The sequence below is a fragment of the Phyllostomus discolor genome, chromosome 10 (genome assembly GCF_004126475.2).
Source record: "Phyllostomus discolor isolate MPI-MPIP mPhyDis1 chromosome 10, mPhyDis1.pri.v3, whole genome shotgun sequence".
NCBI classification, from domain to species: domain Eukaryota; kingdom Metazoa; phylum Chordata; class Mammalia; order Chiroptera; family Phyllostomidae; genus Phyllostomus; species Phyllostomus discolor.
In genome coordinates, this window is record NC_040912.2 from 90,555,357 (window position 1) to 90,574,335 (window position 18,979).

The following is an 18,979-nucleotide window of genomic DNA, read 5'->3' on the forward strand; positions in this document are numbered from 1 at the left end:
CGTCCCCCGGAGCAGTGCAGCTGCCAGCACATCTCAGGAGAAGGCGCCAGGGTGACCTTGGCCCCTGGGGACCGCCTACGGCTGGGCTGCAAAGAGTGGTGAGCGAAGGGGCGGGGGAGGCGGCGTCAGAAGGGAGAGGCTTAGGGAGGGGGCCAAGCTCGGCCTTGGGGGCTCAGCCCCGCTTCCTGTAGCTCCCAGTGCGCCCAGAGCTCAGGCCACCCCGACTGGAGCCCCCTGCCTCACCCGCTGCCTTGGGCTGGGCCCTGCCGCCCAGAGCCCCCACCTGACCGACCCCTCCCACAGCGAATGCCAGCGCGGGGAGCTGCAGTGCACCAGCGGGGGCTGCCAAGGTAACTCTGGGCCAGCGAGACCTGCTGTCCCCCTTCGCCTGGGACCGGGGGTGTTTCTGGGACCTGGAGCCTTCAGTGATGGGACTGGGACTGTCCCAAACAAGCCAGCGTGGTGGGCCACCCTACCCTGCCCTCCCACATCCCTCCCTCGGCCTTCCTGGTGGCAACCCGCGCTCCTCCCTCCCTCCCTCTGCACCGGGGTCGCTGGGTTTGGGGAAGGTCACTGTCAAGGTGCCCACTCGCTGCCCGTCCTAGGTCTTCTGCCTCTGAGTGGCTGGTCCGAGTGGTCGCCCTGCGGGCCCTGCCTGCCCCTCAGCGTCCTGGCCCCTGCCTCCAGGACGGCCCTAGAGGAGCGGTGGCCCCAGCACCCAGCCGGCCTTGCCCCAGCCTCGGCCCCCCTGCTGGCCTCGGAGCAGCACCGCCACCGCCTCTGTTTGGACCCTGAGACAGGCAGGCCGTGGGCTGGGGACCCGGGCCTCTGCACCGTGCCGCTCAGCCAGCAGCGCCTCTGCCCGGACCCCGGAGCCTGCCTTGGTAACGGGAGGGGCCGGGCCGGGCAAGGCTGGGCCACGTTCAATCTGGTGGCCGGACAGTGAGCTGACCTGCCACCCCCCCCCCCCGACCAGCTGGCTACCGGGTGGGAGCCCACGGCCTTCGGGTGGGAGCAGGAGGCAGAGCGGTGGGCCCTGGGCACTGACTTCCATTTTATCTCCCCAGACCCGTGCCAGTGGAGCCCATGGGGGCCCTGGAGCTCCTGCGAGGTGCCCTGCGGTGGGGGGTTCCGGCTGCGCTGGAGAGAGGCAGCAGACCCCCCCGGGGGAGGCTGCTGGGGACCCTGGGCTCAGACCGAGAGCTGCAACCCGGGGCCCTGCCCAGGTAACCCCTGGCGCCGCGGCCTCTGGAGCAGGGGACGGGGACCGCGGCACTCGGGTCAGCCCCTGAAAGGGACGCGCCTCAGCCCCTGGGAGGCGGGGCATGTCCTTGGGGTCCCAGGACGTCCTGCCTTCTGGTCCTCAGGGGAGAGCTGCGAGGCCCAGGACGCCGTGTCCACCCCCGACTGCGCCAACCAGTGTCCTCGGAGCTGTGCCGACCTCTGGGACCGCGTGCAGTGTCTGCAGGGGCCATGCCGCCCAGGTGGCCAGCCGACGCCCACAACCCGGCCTGGGGACTCTGGGGGAGCCCAGGCCTGCTTCCCTCCCTCCCGCCCCCCGAGAACACGTGACCCGGGGGCGGGGCGGACAGCTGCAGCAGAGGTCACTTGTGCAACCAGCGGGGGGTCCTGCCCAGAGTGACCTGGGTCAGGATGGGCTGAGGCTAGTGCGGCGACGGGAGGTAGTGTGGAGACCAGTCCATGCGGGCTGCAGGGGGAAGGGTGTTCCGTGCCAGCCCGAGGCTGTGGACTCCATCCGGCATCCAAAGGGATCGGCTGTGGGCGCCAGCCCGAGCACCGAGTCCTGCTTGTCCTCCCACCCCCCCCAGGCTGCCGTTGTCCCCCTGGCCAGCTAGTACAGGACGGGCGCTGCGTGCCCATCTCCTCCTGCCGCTGTGGCCTGCCCAGCCCCAATGCCTCCTGGGTGCTGGCCCCAGCCGAGGCGGTGCAGCTGGACTGCAAAACCTGGTATGCTGCCCGCCAGTGGCTGTGGGGGAGCGTGCGGGGGGTGGGAGGCTCCGGGCAGGCGCCTCAGGGCGGTGGGCGTTGCTGGGGACCGAAGGCTCTGTTCACCGAGACTCGGCCGCTGAGCCCTTTCTGCACACCCCTGTCCGCAGCACCTGTGTCAACGGGTCCCTGGAGTGCCCGCACCGTGAGTGTCCAGTCCTCGGGCCCTGGTCAGCCTGGAGCCGCTGCTCGGCTCCCTGTGGTGGGGGCACCCGGGAGCGCCATCAGGAGCTGCCAGGAGAGTCCTGGGGGGGCGCCCTGCCGGGCCCAGGACACAGAGCAGCGGCAGGAGTGCAACCTGCAGCCCTGCCCCGGTGAGTGCCCCGCCCACCATGGGGCCTGTCCTTCCCTCCAGGGCCGCTGCGCCCAGGCCCCGTCCCAGCTGGCGGGTGGCGGGTTGGTACGGGTAGCAGCCTCCCTGAGAGTCCACCTCACGATCTGTGCGCCCCCCCACCCCGCCAGAGTGCCCCCCGGCCAGGTGCCCAGCCCCTGTGCCACCTCGTGCCCACACCTCTGCTCGCATCTTTGGCCTGGCGCCCTCTGTGTGCAGGAGCCGTGCCGGCTTGGCTGTGGCTGCCCCGGAGGGCAGGTGGGTGTGGGTGCTGTGCCCTGACTCCCACGGGGAGGGTGGGGGGAGGCAGTGGTCCGAGTGTGACTGGAGCCCGTGCTGCCCCAGCTGCTGCACAACGGCACGTGCGTGCCCCCCGCTGAGTGCCCCTGCACCCGCTCTCTCTGCCCTGGGGCCTCACCTTGACCCTCGAAGAGCAGGCCCAGGAGCTGCCCCCAGGGACTGTGCTCACTCAGAACTGCACCTGCTGGTGAGGGCCGGGCTCGGGGGCTGGGCTGGGGCGGGCGTGGAGGGCTGGGTGCCGAGGGTGGGGAAGGGAGGAGGGCGTGGGAGGCTCTGACCTCCTGCTCCTGTTTTCCCAGTGTCTGCCAAGGGGGGACCTTCAACTGCTCCCTCGCCGGCTGTCAGGGTGAGGTGTGGGCTTTCCGGGTCCCATCTGGTCCCCCAAAGCCGTGGCTGGGCTGGCGCTGAGGAGGGGAGAGGGTCCTGCCCACCCCTAGGCGAAGCCGCTGCCTTAAGGAAGCACCTTCCCTCGTCTGCCCACACTGACCCCTCCCTGCCCGGTGTCCTCGGGATGCTGGGGGGGAAGGACGCCCGGGTGCCCTCCCAGGGCTGTGAGTGACACAGGACGTGGGGGGTCCTTTCCCCGCAGATGAGGTGCAGAGGGTGAGCTGAAACAGCTCAGCGGTCTCCAGGTGGAGGTGTCTGCCCTGGGCTGTGTCACCCCTGTGTGATCGGGGTCCACAGGCCTTTGCCCAGGGCCCACGTGTGCCCAGCTCTGCCTCACGGGGCTCCGTGTGGATTCAGGGACACAAGCATGGAGAGCCCCGGGTACCCCAAACCTGGTAGCTGAGGGCAGACTCCCCCCACCAGGACAGGTGGGGGCGAGGAGACAGCCTCTGGCTCCCTGACAAGCAAGCAGCACCCACAGGATGTGAACTTGGTGCTGCAGCAGGGGAGGTCGGGTAGACAGGACAGGTCAGGGGAGGCTTCCTGGAGGAGGTGACACCTGCGCTGGGCCTCACTAGTATTTGCGAGGGTGCATGTGGGGTGTTTGGAGGCCTAGAAGTTTGGAAGCTGCTGAAGCTCAGTAGACAGCGCTGGGGAGGGGAGAGGGGATGCCGGGGGCACCCTGTGTGGGACAGGGGAGAGCCGAAGCTTTGCCCAGGGCTGATGAGAGTGGTGGGGGGGGGGTGGTCTTCCCCAGCAGAGTGTCCCCCTGGAGAGGTGTGGCAGCAGGTGGCCCCTGGGGAGCTGGGGCCCTGCGAGCGGACAGTGCTGGAGTTGAACGCCTCGGAGACGCAGGGCCACTGCGCTGCGGGCCAGGCCCCGGGGTGCGTGTGCCGGCGGGGGCTCCTCCGGAGCCAGGCAGGCCCCTGCGTGACTACGTGCATCTCTGCGAGTGCTGGCACCGCGGGCGCCCCCACCCGGTGAGGCCCCTCGGCTCCTCTGTGCCACCTGCGCCTTCTCAACCCGGTTCCGCCCCTCCCCCCCCCCCCCCGTCCCCCTTCTAGGGCCTAGGGCCACACGTGGGTCAGTCTCTGGGCCGCCAAGGCCCACCTGCCCCCTGGAACACTCGGGCTGCCTCCGGTGCCGGCTCTGTGCCCTGGCTAGGCCCCCAGGCCGGGCTGAAGGGTGGGTGGTGTTGTAGAAAAGTCTACGAACTGAGAGATGGAGATTGAGGGAGCGTGTCCGCCCCTCTCCCCAGCCCGGAGCCGAATGGCAGGAGGTCTGTGAGAGCTGCCACTGCCTCCGTGGGAGGAGCGTCTGCACCCGGCGCTGCCCCCCCCCTCACCTGTGCCCAGGTACCTGCTTGTAACTGCAGCCTGCCCACCCTCTCAGAGTGGCCCTGCGGGCTCCTCCCTGGCTCTGTCCCCAGGGGCTGGTCTCAGGGCTCACACGGGCGTGGGGCCGAGCTCCTGAGTGGACTGGGGCCTCTGCTTCTGCAGGGCGAGGTGACCGTGCAGGAGCTAGGGAGCTGCTGCCCCACGTGCCGCCGGGCGACTCCGGGTACGGAGGGGACTGGGGCGTCACTTGCTGCTCCTCTCCCCGTTCTGGGCCCTTCTCCCAAACTTCTCCAGCGCCTGCCTCCGGAGGCCCACCTCCCCCGCCCTGGCCGCCTGGGGAATGAGCAGAGCAAGGGCCCCAGTGCGGCACCGTAGTGCCGGGCCCCCACCCCGACATGCCCCCCTCAGACCCACGCTCGCCGGGCACACAGAGTCCCAGCGGCCTTTCCCGTCTGCCCCGCCCCCCAGAGGAGCAGTCGCCTTCCTGCCGGCACCTGATGGAGCTCCGGAACCTCACCAAGGGCCCCTGCTACCTGGACCAGGTGGAAGTGAGCTACTGCTGTGGGCACTGCCCATCCAGCACCAACGTCCTGCCTGAGGTCAGCACGGGGGCCACTCTGCAGGCCCAGGGGAGTCCATTCGGCCCTGGCCCCCAAGCACAGGACCCAGCCAAGCCCAGGGGACTCAGGGGACCCAGGGGACATGGCCGATCTCCTGGGGAGACAGGGGATCAGAGCCGGGGCAAGTCTTCACCAAGGTCTGGCCCACACCTGCTGCTTGGCCTGGAGACCTGCGTCAGGGTGGGGCTCCGGAGCCCGGGGTGCACCTCTGCCTCTCCAGGGAGCCCCCTTGCCCTCTCCTGCTGCGGCCCCGTGCAGTTCCCAGCATGCCGTCTGCCCACTGGGCCCCTCGAGGCAAGCAAGCCAGGACCCCACTGAAGAAGGGCACAGAGGGGCTAAATAGGTCCTGACCTCAGAGCCCATTGTCCAGTGAGTGACAGCATGGAGGGGTGGTCTTTGTGCGTAGAGCCTCCTCCCGGACATTTATGAGCACGTCCGGGAAGATGGACGGAGCTCCGTGTTGTGGGGGCTCTCCGGGACCCAGAAGGCCCTGCCCCTGCTCCTGGCTCGGGCCTTCTCAGGGGCCCTGTGCCCACCCCGAATCCCCTGGCCCTCAGCCTGGAGACCTGTGTGTGGCTCCAGCTCTGTCCTGCCAGGACCCTGGCCTGAACGGAGCCCTGGCTCCGCCCTGCCTTGGTCCACCTGAGGCATCCATCCCCGGAGGGCAGAGGCATCCTTCCCGCCTGCTCCTCGGCCCTGGGCCTCTCCCCCGCCCCTCTGGCCGATTGCTGTGCCTCCTGGGAACCAGTCTTGGAATTTTTAAAACATGGGACTGAGGAAAGACAGTAGACATTTTTTAAAAGATTAATTTATTTATCTTTAGAGAGGGAAGGGAGGGGGAGAGAGAGAGAGAAACATCAATGTGCAGTTGCTGGGGGTCATGGCCTGCAACCCAGGCATGTGCCCTGACTGAGAATCGAACCTGCGACACTTTGGTTTGCAGCCCGCACTCAATCCACTGAGCTATGCCAGCCAGGGCTCAAGACATTTTTTTAATTAAAAAAATTTTTAAATGTTTACCCAGATGTTTCTTCCCAGTGAATTGACCATCACATTCCCTAAGTTCTGAAATGGCCAACAGACCACAGAAAGACAATGCTTTGGGCTCCTGCATGAAACCAGCAGCTTCAGCCAGCTGCTGGCCTTGACTCAGGGCCAAAAGACATTTTTTTCTGGGGAGGAAAGATGAGTGATGGGTAGAAGTCAAAGGGAGATTTTTGGAAAACTGAATCTTTTATAGGTTTTTTTTTTTTTAATCCTCATCTGAGGACATGCTCAAAAGGGAAGGGAGGGAGAGAGGGGGGAGGAACATCAATTTGTTGCCCCTCGCACACAGTTGCCCCACAAGAGCCCCAGCCAGGGACAGAACCTGCCACACAGGCATGTGCCCTGACCGGGAACTGAACCCACCACCTTTCGGTTTACAGGATGATGCTCCAACCAACGGAGCCACACCAGCCAGGGCTCTTTTATAGTTTTTAGAAAATCTTTGTGTAGTTTTTAAACTTGGTAAATTATGAATGCATTATCTAGTGTCAAAATTAAGTAGAATTATACATACAAGTAAATCAGTGGGACTTGTACAGAGTTACTATATCTCATAGAGACAGGCGGGGTCTGCGTAGGCAGTGAGAACTCACTTTGTACCCTGGATCAGAACTGCGGTTGGGGCTTCGTTGTCTGTGGTTTCACATATTATTGTCTGTCCGTCCAACTGGACTGTGAGCCCCTTTGTCGTAGAGGCTGTATGGTTCCCCCCTTCTGCCTGGATTTAGTGATGGGCACCTTGCAAGCATTCTTGTAATTGGTTGGATGCTCAGACAGGTGGGGGCTGGAGTGCAGGAGGGGGGCTTCTTGGAGGGGGTGGGCTTTGTGGTGATATGGCCCTCCTGCAGGCCCCCCATCGCCCTGCTTGGTGAGGGGTACCCAGCCTCTCTCCCGGGTGGAAAGGCCAAGGGAGGAAACCAAGGTGGTTGGGCAAACTCCGTTGGGCCCCGCTCCTGCTCAGCCACGCCCTCTCGCCAGGAGCCCTACCTGCAGAGCCAGTGCGAGTGCTGTAGCTACCGCCTGGACCCCGAGAACCCCGTGCGCGTCCTGAACCTGCGCTGTCCCGGCGGCCGCACGGAGCTGGTGCTGCTGCCCGTCATCCGCAGCTGCCAGTGCAGCGCCTGCCAGGGTGGGTCTGGCTGGGGCTCCTGGCCGGGGCGGAGCCTGGGCAGCTGGGCGGGGTCATCTGCGGTCTGGCCCTGACTGGTACTGCGCAAGGCGCAAGGCGGGCGGGGGTTGGGCGGGGGGTGCCGCATGCTGAGCCAGGTAAGGCTACCCCACACAGCCCCTCTCTGGATTTTTATTACTTGATTTCTTCCGATCCACTTATTCCCCTGTCAGCATCCTTGTCGATTTCTTCACCCGTCCTCTGTGAGCTTGGGTGCCAGGAGTCAGTGGTACCTGGTTCAAATCCCAGGTCTTCTCTTTCCCGCCTTGCTGAGCCTCCCTGACCTCATGGGCTGGGAGGACTCGGGGAGGCCAGCGTGTAAAGGGCCTGGCAGTGCCCGATTCGTGTTAGTACTGCTGCATGATAATCCAAGGCCACGCTGAGTGGCAGAGGGGAAGCAACGGAAGGCCGCTGACACTGGGCGCCACCTGGCTGGAGCGCAGGGCGAGAGCTCGCTTTGGCTCCGTGCTTTTCCCTGGCGGCTGGTGCTTCCTCCTCTGCCAGCGTATTCCGGCTGCCCTCTCCAGCCCCTTCCCCTCCCGGCCTGACCCCTCTGCTGCCTCTTCCGGTGACACAGCTCCCTCTCACTGTACATCCAGGAGGTGATTTCTCAGAGCGCTGATGGCTCCGCTGCATGAGGCTGCCCCGGCCCGCACGGGATCGCCAGGCTCAAGGACGGTGACCCCCCCCAACCGTTCCCCTGCCCACCCATCCACTCCTTGCCTGGTGCCAGAGTGGATGGGTGTTACTTTCCCAAATAAAGTAACACTGGCAGCCAGCTCGAGTCCGAGTCTGCATGGGCGGGGGCGGGGCAGGAAGGGCGGGTCTGCGCCCTGGGCTGTCTCCTGGGGACCGCTTTTCCTCCTCTGTGAGGGGTCGAATACGAATTCTGCAGGTCTCTGCTGCCAGACACCGCTAGTGCGGGCAGGGTTATGTAGTGGAAAATGGTTGCTCGGGGCCTACACAGGGGTGATACCCAAATATTTCACAATCAGTATGGCAATACATATTAGTACAATTTTTAAAAACTATGTTTTATTTTTACTCACAATTTCGAATTGTGATTTAAAACACACATGCCTACAATCACATAAAACGTAAACGTACAATTTAATGAATAATTATTTAAAAATCTGGGTAACCACCATGGAGGTCCAGCGATAGAACATGTTCTCGCCCCACCCTCTGGTACCCTCTGCCAACCACACCTGCTTCCTAACCACACCTGTATCCCCAACCACACCTGTATCCCCAACCACACCTGCTTCCTATAGTTAATTTTCTTGGGACCTTTACAATAATGGCTTCTTCACTTTCTGTAGTTTTGCCTCCAGGAACGCATGCTGAGAGGGCCACCACGGAGCTCTCTGGGGTCCTGGAAATGACGGGATCTGATCCGTGTGGGGGCCACATGGTACACGTGTCAAAATACATCGCGTTGCACACTTAAGGTTTCTGCATGACACTGCACATTACTTGTACTATTATTATCATTCACATTACATCCATATATAAACAGCTAAATGATGCATTGTTATAATTATTATTTTATAGAAGTTTAAAGAACAGGAGAGAAGAAAGCAGAGCAAGTATGTATGTATAGAGTTTGGTCTTCTCTCTTCTACTCTTCTCCTCTCTAAGTTCACCTCCCACTCTGCAACAGGACTGATCCAACTAAACTGCAAACTTGCCTACACCGTCCACCAGCTTGCAACTCACTTAAAACTCCTAACGTAGCCAGAATGCCTTCCACATCCAGCCCGGTGTATCCCTCTCCTCAGCGTCACTTCCCGTAACTCCCTGCCCTACACGCCGTCCACGCACGCGCCACGCACCCGCCTCTCCAGCTGTGCTCAGGCTGTTTCTGATGCTCAGTCGGCCTGCCTAGCCACAGCTTTCCTCCTCTCCTCTCTTCGCTGGCTCGGGCTCCCACGATGAGGTACCGAGGCCAGGTGGCTTTAAACAACAAAAATGAATCTTCTGACTTGGCTGGCATGGCTCAGTGGATTGAGTGCGGGCTGCGAACCAAAGTGTCGCAGGTTCGATTCCCAGCCAGGGCACATGCCTGGGTTGCAGGCCACGGCCCCCAGCAACCGCACATGGATGTTTCTCTCTCTCTCTCTCTCCTTCCCTTCCCTCTCTAAAAATAAATAAATAAAATCTGAAAAAAATTATTAAAAAAAGAAAACATCCTGTTGTTCCTTTACTGTTTGTGATCTGTGACTTATGTTGAGCGAGAGGCTGGAAGTATGAGCACACGTGTGACAGGACCCCTTTCCTCCGGAGCCCTCCTGCCGCGTTCACTTCAGTCGCTTGGACAAACCCGGAGGGTTCTCCCCACAAGCAAAAGAGAGAAAAAGGACAATGAGGTTATTCTGACGCTGTGGGTTTTCCCTGGAAAGACTGGGAAGGACATGGAGTTAGAGAAGTTATTCCTTGTGTAAGCTTCTCTTCCCCTCCACAAGCTACAGTGATGTATTTTTCAGACGAAAAAACCCTACGAAGTAAGCATGATCTGTGGTCCCACTGCTGGGAGGAAGGATGGGGGCAACGCTGGCTCCGAGGGACCCTGTGACCCCCAGGCCTGTGGGCCTCCACTCCCTGCCACCCTCCTCCTCTGGTGTTTGCACCGCTGGCCTGTGAGCTAGTTACTTTGCGAATCTCCGGCAGTAACCTGTTGGCTGGGCAGCACTTACTGCTCATACTTCCGTGCCTCCCTTCTTTGGGAGGCTCCCAAGCACCGGTGGAGGTTGAACCTCATTTCAGTGTGGTGCCTCAGAAGGGGATTAAAGCCGCTGCTTTATCCGATAGCAGCTACTGCCAAGGTGGTTACTGAGCTGAAGAGCAGCTGGTGTCCCATGACCCCAGGGCGCGTGGGGGTACAGAGGAGGAAGCTGGTTGAAGAACCCACAGGGATTAGCCAACAGCTCTTAGGGAGCCAGATGGACTTCCACATATAATACTGGGGAAGCCACTGATGATTACTGGAAGGGGGGGTCACGTTCATCACCTCCACTTCCCACCAGGGCTGCTTCTGGAATCAGGGTGTCTTAGCTGATAGGAGACTGCCAAGTTCTGGGCAGCGGGAACAAGACTTGCTCCCAAGGAGAAAAGAAGGTGGTGGGTGTGGGGGAGGCAGACTCGGGAGGCCTCGGCTGTGGGATCTGCGTTGCTTCCAGCTCCTGCTGGGGAGATGCAGCCTCGGAGTCCAGTCCTGCGGCACTGCTGTAGGGGTGGGGGCTCCCATGCACATGTCCTGATGTGGCTCCAGGTGCGGGGGTGGAGGCCAGGTGGGGGCACACACCTTGCTTCGCTACCTCTGTGCTCTGAGCAAGCCTCCGATAATAGCCTGTGAGAAAGCCGGGCCCCTGGGAAATGCTGTTTACCACGCACTGCACACATGTCTGCAGGGGTGCGGGCGTGCTCTGGCTCCCCTGCATTGGCTCACAGCCAAGAGGACAACCAGCATTTCATGCAGGACCCAGGGCTGAAATGCAGCGAGCGCCTGGGCCTGTCACCAGCACCCCCCCCACCTCGGGGTGCATACCTGGAGGGCCTGGCTGCCCCCTCATTGGAGGGGCTTCCTCTTTTTGCCTCACAAGAAAACAAGCTGAAGGGCATTAGGAACAGGAGCAAGCGCTCTGCCTTTGCCCAGAGGCCTGGCCAAGCCTCCACCCTCCTCCCCTACCTGTACTGCTAAGGGCACCTCCAAGTTCCCAGTCCTGGAATTCCCCCCACCCAGCACGCCCCATGACTGACCTTCGGAGCAGCCAGCATTGGGAGCAGCACGTTGGTGACAGCCATAGAGGCCAGGCAGGAGGAGTGAGGGATCTCAGCCCACCCCCAACACCGCCAGGCAAGCTAGAGAGCTACCATACTCCAGAGCTATTGCTTCTCTCTCAAGCCCAGGTTGACCTCCTGGCCTGCGTGTTTAGCAGGACAGTGTGAAGATTGTTCAGGTACCTCCAGGTGTCTGTCAGCCGAGGACACTCGGGAGTGGGGAGGGGTGGCCCAGATGTCCTCTCCACTTCTGGTTTCAAAGATGTGCAAATCCGGTTTATAAGACCACGATTGGCGCTCAGCATTTTGCTCTTTGAATAAAGCAGATTTTATTCGACACGTGCCTCTGTCCTGTAAATTATTTTAGCCAAAACTAGGAAACTGGAGAAGCTCACCAAAGCTAACTACGTCTGGCTCCCCCGGAAGCTCTCCTTATCCCTTGGCCCCTGCCCCTCGCCCCTGCCCCTCGCCCCTGCCCCTCGCCCCTGCCCCTCGCCCCTGCCCCTCGCCCCCTCCCCTGCCCCTCGCCCCTGAAGTAGCGCGCGCGCGCCTGCGCTGATCAGGCGGGCGGGCGGGCGGAGCGCGCTCCCATGGGCGGCCTCGTTCTGCTGCGCATGCTCGGCGCCCACAGCCCGGCCAGGACCCGCGCATCCCCGAGCACCTGCCTCTGGTCCTTCTCCCAGGTCTGGGCGTCCCGCGCCCCGCCATGACGGCGCACTCCTTTGCCCTCCCGGTCATCATCTTCACCACGTTCTGGGGCCTCATCGGCATTGCCGGGCCCTGGTTCGTGCCTAAAGGACCCAACCGCGGGTAAGGGACGCGCGCGCGCGGGCCCAGCCTCCCTGCGGACCCCTCCCGGGCGGAGCGCAGGAGATGCCCAGCGCCTGCTCCTCCTCCCGTTCGGCCGGAAACTGGCCGGCGGTAGAGGCCAAAGGCAGAGAGGCCTTCTTTAGAAAGACCGAGAGCTGACCGATGCGGGCGACGGTCGAGGGTCACCCCCTCCGGCCAATCACGGCTGTGGCTAGCCACTCGGTGCAATTGGTTCACACCGCACCAGCTGTGACCTAGAGCGAATGTGACCCCGTGCCAGCCTCCCTTTCTTCACAGATCAAATGGGGATGATGATGATGATGATGGCCGCCTTTCAGGCTGCTGTGAGGATTACTCGAAATAACGCATATAAAACTCTTAACGGCGCGGGGCTCGTGTTAGGTGTTGGGCCCTGTTCTAGGCGGTGTCACTGGCCTGTGGCAGTCCCCAAGCAGATTTCTGCGCCTGGTGCACCCTCAATCGGTTTGCGCCTCACATTATATCCGGTTGTCAAGCACTGTCTCCCCGTTTGCAAGTTCCTCCAGGCCCCAGAGGGGTTTGTTATAGACCCCAGTGCCTGGCATGAATGGACCCACTGTGCTTGGTAATGTTGAAAGAGTGGATCAGGTGCCAATTTCTCCGGCACAGTCTTCGAGTGTGGTGGGTCAGAAGTCCTGGGGCCTGGTTTGGGGTCAGTTTAGCTCTGGCTGCAGGCCTCTTGCACACGTGCGTATTGCCACTGGAGCCCTTTAAGATCTGCAGGGCCCAGGACCCCGGCTTCACCTTGTAAACCATGCTAGTGTCTCAGCTCTCCTGCAAACCTTGGTGAGTTCTTCCTTCTGTCTAACTGGAGTCTCCCCTGCTGCACTGTAAGCTTCTGTCTCCAGTCGCCTGAGTGGACACAGGGTGGCCAGTCCCTGTGCTCCTTCCAGCCACTCGCTCTGCCTGGGAAATGGCTCACTGTCTCCTGCTTCTTGCCCTGTCGTCTGGGCCTCCGTGTTCCTTCCCCTTGCCCAGTGACTTTTGGAGTGTCTTTTCCCCACATGGCCGCCTTAGATGGACACCCAGTGGGTGAGACAGGAAGGAGATGGAGGGAGTGGTTCGTAGTGTGACTTGGATGGGGTCCAGGTCGGCCTGCCCATGAGGTGACACTGAGCATTTTTATTTTCCACCCGAGGGCAACTCGGCTTCCTCTGCTCCGGTGGCGCTGGGAAGGCCGACGGGGAAGGGGCCGGCCCCGGGAGCTCCTTCTGTGGCCCTGGCCCGGCCTCCTGAGGGCGCCGGTTCCACGCGTGGCCCTGACCTGACACCCTCTATCGTTGCAGGGTGATCATCACCATGCTGGTAGCCACCGCTGTGTGCTGTTACCTCTTGTAAGTACCTCTCTCCCAGCGCAAAACCAGCCGGTGCCTGTCTTCTCCCTGCCTTTCTCCACCCCCTCGCCCTGCCCTCCCCCCTGTCCCTGAGGTGACAGTTCCTGAAAGGCCGAGTCTGTACAACACAGGAGAGGAGGCGGTTGGGAGTGGCAGAGAGAGTGGTGGGCTGGGAGTCAGCAGCTCCGGGTTCTGGCTCTAAAGGGATCCCCGGACGAGCCTCCGGACGTCCGCAGGCTGCCGCGTGCTCCTCGGTGAAAGGAGTGCGGCCGGCTCCGTGCTTCTCTCCCCCGACTGGGCATCAGAATCACCTGGAGGAACTGAGCCACCTCTCTGAGGGCTGCGCCCTCTGCTGGCTAAATCCCCATGGGCTGGGGAATCCGTATTCATAACGCACGCCAGTGAGAGCCACCAGATGTGTGGTCTTTAAACTTGAAAAGGGGCCCTGGGGACGTCGAAGAGTGTGCTGAGGGATTTAAGAACCTGGACGAGGCGAGGGAATCCATTTCCAGGTCCTCAGCGTCCAGATGGTCTCTTTTCTAAAACTTCCATTCAGGATAGCCCCTCCCCCTGGACAGAGGGAGGCAGCCCATCCGGGCCCTTCTGTGTTTCGTCACTGCACGTTGGAATCATCCTGCCTGCCAAACCGAGGAGCAGGTCCTCGTCCTGGGGTTAGGGAGGCCTCCCTCCTGATCGTCAGAGCCCATGCAAGGCCTGTCTGGCTTCGCATCTTCCTGGGTCTCCGGCACCATTTTTCTGGGTTAAGTTTGGTGTAGGTGGGCGTTCTGAATTCAGAACAATCATGGAATGCTGATTTTTTTTTTTAAAGAATATTGTATTTAGAGAGAGGGGAAGAGAGGGAGAAAGAAAGGAAGAGAAACACCAATGTGTGAGAGATACGTTGATCAGTTGCCTCTTGCATGCCTCCAACTGGTGACCTGGCTGGGAATTGAACCAGCGGCCTTTGGGTTGGCAGGCCGGTGCTCATTCCACTGAGCCACACCAGCCAGGGCAGAATGCTGGTATTTCAAAAAGTAACAGAATCTTTTGAAAGTAACTGGAGTAATTCTCAGGGCTGCCAAATTTTTCAAATACGTAGGCTAATAACCCACATTTTTTTTAAAAAAAGAGTCATGACTGATTTCAGATTTGGTGCCTGTTATGTAGTTAATGCCTGTTTTACCTAATTAGATCATGAGCTATTTACTCCTATTAGTCCATTCCAATTTTACTTTATATGATGTGCAATAGTTCTACCTCCTATTCACAAAAAAGATAAAACTTGTTTAAAAAAACAATGATGACTCTCAGAATTCTCCCTGGACAGAGCATCTTCAGAGCCCTTTGTCTGTGCTGCTTCTTGGGTTTTCAGGGGTCTCTCCCTGGACAGAGCATCTTCAGAGCCCTTTCTCTGTGCTGCTTCTTGGGCTTTCAGGGGTCGATGGATGTCCTTGTCTCTCCCAGGGAGGGGCTGGGAGGGGCTGTGGTTTGATGCGTGAGTCACCGGCCAGCAGTGATCACGGAACGCTGCGGATGGCTCGTCGAAACTCGAGAAAAACATACACAGAGACAACCAGGTCCTGTGGGGGAATAGGAACAGCAGGGCCACTCCTCACGTGGGGAGCGCCTTGGCCACCCTCTCTCCTGGGGGGTGCTGCTTGGCCACCCTCCCTGGTGGGGAGAGCACGGCGTTCCCCCTCCGGAGAGGTTTTTTATTGGTTTTGTTTGCATAAGAATTCAGGTAAAAGCTCACTACTCATTGCTAGGAAGTAAGGATCAAACAATAGATAACAAGGAACTCTGAGGGCCTATTTTGAGTCAGGGTGAAAGAACTGTAAGACTTTGAGGAACAAACTAACTTCCTCCTTGGATCCTTATCATTCAACTGAGAGCATTCTAAACAAAGAAGGTTTCACAGTGATTTACATAATCTTTCTTAGGCCTGATCACCTGGGGAACCCACCCTTTTCAGCACAGAGCTGCACCACCCTGTCATTGTTTCAGGCTTAGGTGGAGCAAGGGAACTAAGGCAACCAAGAGATAAGGAGATTTTCTCCCAGATGATGAGGACTCAGGCTATGTCAAAGCTGAGGAGCGAGGGTCCATCACGCCCTTTTGCTGTAGCCCCCAAAGTCCTTTCTTTTGGGGGCCTCCCACGTGATTGTGCCTGTCTTAGGTCGTTCCCCCCTTGGGGAATCTTACCCGTCATTGGCTAACCGACCAAGCCTTGGGGGCCAGGCAGGGTGAAGTAAAAGGAGCAGAAGCAGCATCCCTGCCAGGGAGATAAGCTTTTGTCTCCTTGCTGGCTTACAGTTCCAAGGGCATTCCCTTAGCCTAGGCAGGGGTCACAGCTTCTGATACCAGGCAGGGAGGTTCCCAACAGCGGTTTGAAGGCCCAGAGATGGGAGCAGAGTGTGGTGTCTGGGACGGGGTGGAGTGGGCGCACGTGGAGACAGACAGAGCAGGGTGCGGGTGATTATAGACACCTACTCAGCGTACGGAAGGGAACCTGGGCCGCAGGTCAGAGGCACACAGGCAGAAAGGCGGGCACAACTGAAGCAAACGCCGTGCCTAGAAGTTATAATTACAGAACCTAAGTGTGGGTTAAGGCCGGTGATCAGCAGGCAGCGGTGTAGGGCAGCGTCCCGGGAGTCAGGCCGGGGACTGGCTGCTGTGGGGATTCAGAGGCAGGAGAGCGGGATCCCGGCTGCCAGACCACGCCGGGCACCACTGGCACCGTCATCGGCGGCTTGCAGAGCCGTGCCCCTCCAGGGCACTGGGGGCCTGACACCCCCCACACATGTGCAGCCTGCTGGTAGTTCCCAGAGAGCCTGCTGGCCTGAGGGACAGCCCTGGCCTGTCCCCAGCAGGCGTGGGAGTGGGGCATTCTGGTCATCCGATCTTCCTGCTGGGGCAGTTCCTTCATCTTGCTCCTAAAAGGGGGTGATTCTGATGTGCCTGTCTCAGACCGGTTCTGTGCTGCTCCCAGGCACACCCTGGGGCGGCCCAGACCAGGGGTGTATTTGGGCCCAGCTGGGGGTCACTCCCAGTGGGCTGCTGGAGGCTGTCTTGCCTCTTCTCTCACCCCAGGGTCCAGCCTCTGTTCAGGGATCTTAACTAATCTACAGAACACCCAGTCAGACCTCACCTAAACCAGAACCCACACACCCCAGACTCAGCCCACCTGCCGGCCGGGGGATGGGTTGGTCGTGTGGCCACATGCCCTGCATGAGTCTCGCCTGGTAGGTTCCTGCTGTCCTCTGCTGGGCTAGCCCTCACTGTGCTGTCCTTGGCAGCTGGCTCATCGCCATCCTGGCCCAGCTGAACCCCCTGTTCGGGCCGCAGCTGAAGAACGAGACCATCTGGTACGTGCGCTTCCTCTGGGAGTGACCGCCGCTGCTTCAGCCCAGGTGCGGGGGCTGGGCCGGGGTTGGGACCAGGTGTGGGGCCAGGGCTTGGCAAGGAGGCAGGGAACAGGCAGGGCTGGGGTAAGAGTTTACATTTGAATTCAGGTATTCATTTATTCAGCCAAAAAAACAAAAACAAAAAACCAAAAAACAACCCCAAAAGTGCTGAGCACCCACTGCCTGCCTGGCGCTGTGCTGGGCACCAGGATGGACGGCAAACCAAGGCCTCAAGGTGCGTCCCCGGAGGGCGTGGCGGGTGCAGAGCCTGTCCTGAGGGAGGGAGGCCTGGGCCCGGGAGTGTGGAGGCAGTGGCTGGGCTGAGGAGCGGGGGAGGGGGACGGGGCAGAGGTTGGTGGGGGGCAGGGTACAAGGGGGTCTCCACAGCCAGGACATGATCCTTTGGTGTGATGTGCTTTTCAGGTGCCCCAGCTCTCTGGATGACCTCGGCTCGACTGTCCCTGAAGACCCCTGTGTCCCCACCCCCACAGCTGTGTCCTGGCCCCTCTGCACTCCCTCCCCAGGGCCTGCCTGGCTCCTGCAGGCACCCCTGTCCCCAGCCGTCCCAGTCTGAGCTGCTTGAGCTGCGCTGGGCTGGAGCCGAGAGATCCCTCCCTCACACTCCCACAGCCCCTCCCCAAGCGGGACCTGGCCAGGAGTTGACAAGGGGGCGTCTGCCCACGGAAGGCCCTGTGTCCTTCAGAGAAGGGGACCAGGACGAGCGGGAGCCCCGGGTGGGTGTCAGGGAGCAGCCGCCAGCTCTGCCCTTTTCTGCTGCGCAGCCCCAGGCACTAAGCCCCTCTGACTCCAGGGCCACCTCACCTGGGGGGTGCAGGCCAGAGCGCCTTCTGGGTGTGGCAAAGGCCTTTCCTGGAATTCTTTAATTTTCTGAAAATGTTGAAGTAATGGGAAAACACTCACACCAAAAAACATGCTAATGTGGGTGCAGATAGAAACCTGTATGTTTAGTATTCTTTATAGTTACACAGTCACTGGCCCCCTCAGACTACCTTGTTGCACTCTCCTCCCGTACCTGCTGCTGGGCCTCGCCCCCACCCACCCAAGACAGCTCCCACGCACCGTCTGGACTCCGCGAGGCCGCAGTGAGGGCAGGTTGCCAGGCCCCTCACAGCAGCATGTGGCAGCATGTAGGTCATCTGAGCTGGGGAGAGTGAAGAGAGACAGGTGTGGACAAGGTTTGGGCAGCTCCTGAGGCCAGCACCAGGCTGGCTGTGCCGGCAGCAGGCCAGAGGGGTCCCAGGACCCCCGGCCCATGCCCTCGCCTCTCAGGAGAGCCAGAGGCTGCAGTCTCAGATGCTTGTCCTTGGTCCCAGAGCTAATTGGCGTCCCCTCTGCCACTCGGCCTCCCTGGAGGAAGAAGCCAATCTTGCCTATTTATTGCCTATTTATTTGATAGGCCTTCCTCCCACTCAGTGGGCGCTGTTTTGGGCCTGGTGGTAGAGTGCGAGGCGTCTCACCTGGATTTCTTGGTCTGGGCTTGGCCCGTTGCTCAGAGCTCAGGCCGGGGCCTCCCCTGACACCCCGCCATCTCCCCTTTGGACTTCCCGCCTGTGCTGGCCTCCGTGGCCTTGCTGGAGTGGGGGTGTTGTGTGGGGGCTGTACCGAAAACCCGATCCATGTCTAGAGACTCTGGAGTGGCAGGAAATCACTGCTGGGTGGCAGACCCCTGGCTGAGGCCAAGTTTGCTGGCCGCCCCTCCCCCGCCCACCTGACTCCTGTGTCCTCAGTGCAGAGGCTGGGGGCACGAACGGGGGCTGGCAGCTGCTCAGAGCTGCAGCCCTGGGACATGGACATGGAAGCACATTTTCCCGAGGCCTGAAGGAAAGGGCAGCCATCTGGGATTCCACCAGAACCAGGAGGAAGAGGAAGGAGGCAGAAGGACTGGCGCAGGTGGAACCTCCACGCCCACTCACCTGTTCCCCTGATCACAGAGTGAGCAGCTCCTGGGCTGGTCAATAAAGCAGGTCCCCAACCTCTCTGTAGCATGGCCTGCCTCATTCCCAAACACCTGAGGGCCCGGGTCCGCCTGCTCTGCGCCTGGCCTCGCCGAGGGTCCATGGCCTGCCTGGGGCGGGGGACAGGCAGAAGGGACTGGCACTTCAAGGGACTGGCTCTGGAGGAGCCAGCCGCATGAAGTTTGGGGTGGGGAGGTGCACAGAGGAGGGACCAGACTGCTGAGGGCCTGACAAGGAGCTTGGGTCCACCCAAAGGGCCACGTGAAGCCACAGAAAGGTTCGTAAGCCTGAGAGGGACATGCCCCAGTTTGACTTCTAGGTGGACCTCTGTACGGTGCATGATGGACAGGAGCCTGGTGATAGGGCCCCAGGGGACAGATGGTGAGGATGAGTGTGCAGATTGAAGGTCTACTTAGGGGCTAAGGTGACCAGTATGTTG

General features: G+C 60.8%; 2 protein-coding genes, 1 long non-coding RNA gene and 1 other non-coding gene across 4 annotated transcripts in view; 2 read left to right on the plus strand and 2 right to left on the minus strand.

Moving 5' to 3' along the window:
* Positions 1–7,900, plus strand: part of SSPOP — a 42,656-nt gene extending 34,756 nt beyond the window's left edge. The window contains 20 exon segments of the mRNA XM_036010290.1: positions 2–98; positions 304–350; positions 606–884; positions 1,068–1,226; positions 1,368–1,484; positions 1,830–1,968; positions 2,118–2,232; positions 2,234–2,325; positions 2,470–2,596; positions 2,684–2,732; positions 2,735–2,825; positions 2,938–2,984; positions 3,786–3,962; positions 3,965–4,005; positions 4,284–4,358; positions 4,360–4,380; positions 4,525–4,585; positions 4,831–4,961; positions 7,008–7,158; positions 7,797–7,900. Of these exon segments, the coding sequence (XP_035866183.1) occupies positions 2–98; positions 304–350; positions 606–884; positions 1,068–1,226; positions 1,368–1,484; positions 1,830–1,968; positions 2,118–2,232; positions 2,234–2,325; positions 2,470–2,596; positions 2,684–2,732; positions 2,735–2,825; positions 2,938–2,984; positions 3,786–3,962; positions 3,965–4,005; positions 4,284–4,358; positions 4,360–4,380; positions 4,525–4,585; positions 4,831–4,961; positions 7,008–7,158; positions 7,797–7,819 (2,039 nt within the window). The 3' untranslated portion in view covers positions 7,820–7,900.
* LOC114508259 lies at positions 6,005–6,141 on the minus strand. Its single transcript, XR_003685507.1, has one exon. It is a non-coding gene; the product is annotated as a small nucleolar RNA SNORA2/SNORA34 family (small nucleolar RNA).
* Positions 7,901–8,210: 310 nt separating the features above from the next.
* Positions 8,211–8,569, minus strand: LOC118497219. The gene is made up of 2 exons (XR_004899753.1): positions 8,459–8,569; positions 8,211–8,405 (listed from the first exon to the last, which is right to left on the minus strand). It is a non-coding gene; the product is annotated as an uncharacterized LOC118497219 (long non-coding RNA).
* A 2,950-nt stretch (positions 8,570–11,519) lies between these two features.
* ATP6V0E2 (ATPase H+ transporting V0 subunit e2) lies at positions 11,520–18,558 on the plus strand. Its single transcript, XM_028525890.2, has 4 exons — positions 11,520–11,787; positions 13,113–13,160; positions 16,457–16,570; positions 16,988–18,558. The coding sequence occupies exons 1-3, from the start codon at positions 11,684–11,686 to the stop codon at positions 16,548–16,550; spliced, it is 246 nt and encodes an 81-aa protein (XP_028381691.1). The 5' UTR covers positions 11,520–11,683; the 3' UTR covers positions 16,551–16,570; positions 16,988–18,558.
* The last annotated feature ends 421 nt before the right edge of the window (positions 18,559–18,979 follow it).

Bases quoted from the DNA above. Each gene is read 5' to 3' on its own strand.
- ATP6V0E2 (XM_028525890.2), top strand. From the start codon at position 11,684: ATGACGGCGCACTCCTTTGCCCTCCCGGTCATCATCTTCACCACGTTC. The intron at 11,788-13,112 runs GTAAGGGACGCG...CTATCGTTGCAG, and splicing joins CCTAAAGGACCCAACCGCGG to GGTGATCATCACCATGCTGG. The intron at 13,161-16,456 runs GTAAGTACCTCT...TGTCCTTGGCAG, and splicing joins GCTGTGTGCTGTTACCTCTT to CTGGCTCATCGCCATCCTGG.